Source organism: Manis javanica, chromosome 1 (genome assembly GCF_040802235.1).
Source record: "Manis javanica isolate MJ-LG chromosome 1, MJ_LKY, whole genome shotgun sequence".
In the NCBI taxonomy this organism is placed as follows: domain Eukaryota; kingdom Metazoa; phylum Chordata; class Mammalia; order Pholidota; family Manidae; genus Manis; species Manis javanica.
Genome location: NC_133156.1, coordinates 49,211,957 through 49,217,956, shown reverse-complemented (window position 1 = coordinate 49,217,956; position 6,000 = coordinate 49,211,957). Strand labels below are relative to the sequence as shown.

General features: G+C 45.2%; 1 protein-coding gene across 3 annotated transcripts in view; it reads right to left on the bottom strand.

The window, feature by feature from the left end:
* Positions 1 to 479: 479 nt before the first annotated feature.
* Positions 480 to 6,000, bottom strand: part of WWC1 (WW and C2 domain containing 1) — a 150,220-nt gene continuing 144,699 nt past the window's right edge. For all 3 annotated transcript variants that reach the window (XM_073231957.1, XM_017650315.3, XM_073231958.1), the window contains 2 exons: positions 4,841 to 4,962; positions 480 to 3,841 (listed from right to left, as the gene is read on the bottom strand). In XM_073231957.1, coding sequence (XP_073088058.1) covers positions 3,775 to 3,841; positions 4,841 to 4,962 — 189 coding nt within the window. In that variant the 3' untranslated portion in view covers positions 480 to 3,774. The remainder of the gene's footprint in view (positions 3,842 to 4,840; positions 4,963 to 6,000) is intronic.

Sequence of the window (6,000 nt, the reverse complement as noted above, 5' to 3'; positions counted from 1 at the left end):
TCTCTGGGCGAGTTTCCTCAACTGTAAAACAGACATGGTCATAATAGTACCTACATCTTATAGTGCTGTCGTGAGGAAAATTACAAAAATAAGCAAGCTTTTAGAACAGTGCCTAGGCCTATAGTGAGTAGGAGGATTTTGCTACTATAGTTCTTATGTGCCCTTTGGATTTTGTGTAGTATGTAAGTATTAGCTATTGAAATAAAATAAACTATTACAGGAAGACTAATTCAGGGTAAATAACCTTTTTCTTCAAAGAATGTGAACACTGTGTGCATGTGTGTGTTTGGAATCCCAATCATTTTTGTTTCTTTATGCCATAGGGTGGCATGTGTGTTTGTAGCGGTGCGCACTGAGTTGGATCAGAGAGGTGTCTACAACCTGGCACCCCACAAGAAGAGCCTTCAGTTCTTCTATTCCACCCAGAACCTTCCTTTTTCCTGATTAGGAATGACAAAGGAGAAGCGACTGAACACACCTCTGGGGCAAACATTTATTCTCTCATTCATTCATTCTACAAATACTTATTAAGGACTCACCCTGCATCAGACTCAACAGAAAACAAAGTAAACAAGGACCCTGGCTTTAAGATCTTAACTTTCTAGAAGGAAGACACAGAGGAAGGGGATGTAATTAGATTACTACAGAGAAGAACACTGCTCTGAAGCAAACAAATCATGCTATCATACCAGAGACTAACTTACAGGAGGGCAAGGGTAAGGTGGCCCAGGATCAGGGTAGAGGTGGCTCTCTGAGGGGTGAGGCTTGAGCTGAGATCTGAATAGTGATAAAGAGCGAGTCCTATGAGGATGGGATGAAAAAGTGGAGAGAAAGTGTGCCAGACAGAAGGTAAAGGCCATGGGATGGGAATATAGAAATGAAAGGTCAGCGTGGCTGCAATCTGATTAGGAGGGGGATAGTTACCTGGACAAATATTACTTGTTAGCCTTCTTGGAGGCAGCAAACATGAAGACTGCCAGTGTGCATATTACAAAAGATTTGTAGTCAAGAAGACAATATGATTGGCTTTATGAATGGAACAAACAAACCCAGTGAGGGTTTGCTGAATATCTTTTCTCAGGCTGGTCTCCTACTCACTCCACCTTTCTCTATACCCCCATGCAGAGAAACCAAAGGTTTTCATCACTTCATTCTTTAAAACCAAATGATCAAATTCCCTTCAAGTAAGGCCTCATGTGACCACAATGCCATGAAACAGAAACTAGAGTTGAATGACATAGAAAATTTCCAAGTTGGAAGACAAGGCTGGCATCCTAGCTTTTGGAAGACCTTGAGCAGATCATTCTACATTGCTGAGCATTGTTTTCCTGAAGATTCTGGAGAACACACATGCATGAATATGAGTGGAAATTTATTCTTTAGTTTCTTGCCAGGCAACCAACAGGATGTATTGGTGGCTTGTTTGCCAGTGAACTGTTTATAGGGAGGTCAATGCCATGGCTGACAGAGGGCTGTCTGCCTTCTGCAGAGATGGTCTGCTACTCCCTGCAAATGCTCTGTCAGCTGCAGCAACATTGAGACACGCTTCTTGGGCAGGAGGAGTTGCTCCATACATGGCCTTTCCCATACATAAGGAGGCAGTTTAGAGCTCTGCTTCACGGAAACTGAAGCTGTGAGGGGGTGAGGGGCTGACCCTTGTTGGGACAGCTAACACGGATGAAGGTGTGACTGAGTGAAAAACTCCATTTCATGACCTTCAAATTTTTCTTGAGCACTCTGGACTCGGTTTAAGAGATAGACTACAAATAGAGTGAGGATGCAGCTGACCTGTGCACTCAGACTCCAAGCATATCCCTTCTCCTCTCACTTCTTTCATTTGCTTCTCTCTGTAGGATTGGTCCCTGAAGCTGGAACCATAGCTATCGGTAGCTTTGGGAAGAGAAAATCTAGTCTCTAACCTTCAAATGGAAAATGCAGGGGAAGGGCTCTGATTAGCCCAGCTAGGGCCCCATGCCCTTCCTTGGTCTATTCATGGCAGCCAATGGGATGGGACACTCTGACTGGTTGGCTGGGGCCATCTGCTCCATCGCTGCAATCAGTGCCCGTAACAGAAGGGCAGGGTCAGCAAGGACAGCAGCCGTCTCAAAGCTCTGAGCTGTGCAGGCATTGGGGCCACAGGAGCAGTGTGAGATACAATCCTTGTACTCTGGGACCTATTGCAAATGATTAGAGACAATGTTGATACTCATTTGAAGAAAGTGCAAAGCTAACCCTCAACGTGTGGGGTGGAATTTCATGGAAGGAGCAACTGTGTGTCATGGACTGGTGTGTTCAGAGATGTGAAGCCTTGGGGAAAGAGGAAGCTCTGGGTTGGTGGTGAGAAAATGGACTGTATAGTAGGAGGGAGGCCTGGCCCCTGAAAGCTCTGCAAGCCATATGGGGAACAGCAGTTGATTCTATGCCACCATAGGTTCCTTCTGCAGAAGGAGAAACAGCCAGGTCAGGAAAGCAGTGGTGAGATGGCGGAGGAGCCTCCACAGCCCAGTGAAAGGGGCTCTACTTCCTCTACCACCTTCTCTCACAGTGATCCTCAGAGGCCTGGAGAGGGCCATGCAGATCAGTGTCCCATGTGACTCTCTAACAGGGTGCAGGGCCTCAGCATTTTGCCTGGGCTTCATTCACATTATACCAGTAGGTCTCTCAAAACACAGCGTGCATAAGACTGACAGTGGGACATGGCTAGTAGCAGGCCTCTGGACCCATCCCGGTCGGGGGAAGGGTGGGTCAGTAGGTCTGGGGAAGAAGTCTGTATTTTTAACAAGCTGCCTCAAGTGATTCTAATGTGGCTGGTGGTGCAACACACTTTGTGGGAAGTTACACAGGATGATGTCAGCGAAAGGAAGCAGGAAGAGACTTTGCTTCTCATTTGTCAAAGGCTGACTTTGGTTTGTCTGCAACAGCCGCAGCTGAGCAGTCATTTTAATTTAATGAGAAACGAGGGGAGGGGTGGGCAAAAGAAAAGCAAGTCACCTGGACAGGGAACGGGTGGGGAGAAAATGGTTGGAAAGGGGAGTCAAAAATCAGGGAAACATAGATGGAGTGAGGGGTGGGGGAAAAGAGAGAGAGAAGAAGTACGTTCAGAAAGGCCACTTTATTGATGAAGATAAAGCTGAAAGGCGTTCTCCACAGCCCTCCCTCACTCACTTCAGTGGCTTCACTGGGCATCTGAGACCGGCATGGGCTGGGCTGCTCAGCCAGCTCCGTGCTTTCTGCTCCACATCAGGCGATCACATAAAAACACATCACAGCTCTTGAAGATTCACGGATGCACCTCAGAATCCCCCAAATGGTTCTTGTGCATTTTTTTTTAATATCGTACAAAATATGTTAAGTAGGAAAGGTCAGCTGTGCTGTGACATCTGTGGGATGTCCTTTTAGGATTACCATCCCCAAAACATTACTTCTTATTGCAGTGAAACCTCTAGAAGGTAGAGCTGTACAAAAAAAAAATCTAAACAATTTTAAGAAGAGCAGCAACTTAATACTGCTTTAGTTCATTTAAATTTTCTTTCTCAAAAATACATTCCTAAATATACAAACTATACAATCTTGTCATTTTAATGCTGGTTTTTTGTTTTTGTTTTTGTTTCAATAATAATAGAGCCCAAACTAAAAAATCTGATTCAATTTCAAACCAACAAGAGCACTACTGGACTTGTGACTCAGTACCTTCATATAACACCACATAAACAACTAGCCACAGTCTACGTTCACAGCGTGGTCAGTGGAACAAAGGAAATACTTTTCTGGCGATTAGACGTCATCTGCAGAGAGGGTGGGGATATTCATCCGAGGCTGGGTGAAAAACGCCATCTTCTCCCTGTGAGAGACGCCATCCCTTTAGAGCAGGGTTTTAAACTCCACTACACAGCTATTATGGGCAGCATAGTTCTTTGTTTTGTGGACTGTCCTTTACGTTATAGGACATTCAGCAATAACCCTGCCCTCCACGCACTAGATACCAATAGCACTCCCCCACCCATCCTTCTAGTTGTGACAACCAAAAATGTCCCCAGACATCGCCAAATGTCCCTGGGGGGTCCAAACTGACCTGGTTGAGAACCATTCTTTAGGAGACATTAGGAGGACCAGTCACCTTCAGTTCAAATCAGGGGTCTCTCCAGCTTTAAAAGAGCTCTCAAGCTACTTCCTGTGTGTTTTTTGTTTTGTTTTGTTTTAGATTCCCAATTAGTTAAAAATCAAGAGATGTCCAAGCATGGTTATATAAATTACAGCATATATTAAATGTTTATATTCCATAGAGGAGTGCTTTTTTAGCACATACACAACCACGGGTACCTTATCTCAGAGGACATCACAAGTGTAAACACAAGGCCCTCTGAGAATGGGAGGCCTGGGCCAAATGGCATTTGCGGTCCTGCTGTGACATGCCTGGGTCCAGTACAGCAAGAAAGGACCTCCCTGAGATCCTGGAAGGCAGGAGGCAGAGCCAGGGGGGGCCAGCAAGCATCCGTCACCGCCAGGCTTATTATTAATCATTCAGCCAATCCTCTGCAATTACCGGTGATGGAAACGCTAAGAGGAAAGGCCGGAGCAGGTGGCTCATCCATTTAAGAGGATCAAACAAATTAGCTCGAGTTGTGTGGGGACTGATAAGACAGCCAGGGGAAAACACTGCAAAGCTCACAGACCACCAGGGACAGCTTGGCAGAGGATGAACATCTGTTACAGAGAGAGCTGGTGCTCTGCTAGAGAACTGGGCAGGGCACAGGGAGCAGTGAGATTGAGAAAAGATGCCGCAGGCTGGGCCGGCCAGGTGCGAAAGGGAAGGCGGGCGGCCGGGCACCCACTTGCTTACCTGAAAGACTGCACTTCTGGGGGCTCCTTGCAGCTCTGGCCTCGGAGCCTGTGCACATCCTTGGCAGCTGCCCGCATCATCTTGTCTGTGTGAAGCTCACCCTTGTGCTCGGCTTGGTCCATCTGTAGGTCCAAAGCAAGCAAAGCCATGAGGGAGTAGTCCCTGAGGGCCTCGAGAAATGGGTCATCCTAGGAGAACTTTCTAGCACAGATGAGTCTACTGCAGTCAAAAGGTCTGAGGGTCAGGAGCAGGCACCTTCACTCCTCCTGTTCCAGAGGAGGATCTTCTTTATTCAGAATAATGAGAAGTGATCCCATCAGTCAGAATGGACAGGTTTAAGGGGCCAGGGAACTGGATACCTATGTGGACCTCCGGGAAATAAGGAGATGAGGGCTGACTAGTGAAATGTCTGCTACTTCTATAATCTTCAGGCTCACCTAAGAAGGTGGATTTTATAATTGCCTCTATATTACAGATGAGGAATCTGAGGCCCAGGCATGTTAAGAATTTCTTTATGTCAAACAACTAATAAGTGGTGAAAACCGAATACCTAGTCATGCTCAGGGGCTTCAGTTACATTATATAACCTTCCTCCTGATGCAAACCTATGTAAGCACCTTTGAGAATAAACCGCAAAGAGCCCTAAAATATCCATATACCATATACTTGAAAACATTGCACGATGACAGAATTTTGGTCAATGAAGCCATCATTTAAAGGGCTCTTTAGTAGAAAGTCATTATCAGACAGTCATGGATGTACTATTTTTTTTTACTATTTGAAAGGTCAGGTTATCTTAGTTGGTGTTTTCTTAAGACAGAACACATATGCACTTGTTTTCTTGCCTATTTTTACCTTGGCTACCAGGCAGCCCAAAAATAAATGTAATAGACAACTACAATTATGTTAGGGATATATTTATTTCCTTCTCTTCCTTAAAAATTTCTCTTATTTTCTACTTTCCCATAATACTCTTATTATAACCCTATTATGTCTATAGGGTATAAGTAATAAATTACAAAGAAATAAACATTTCTGGACTTTCTGGATTACCAGAGTTGGTGTGAAGCTCCAGACCCAAGAAGTCCTGCACTATTTTTCTGCTCTAAGGCATCACCACCTGCGTCAAGAGCTGAGACTTCAGCTAATGGCCCTCCTAG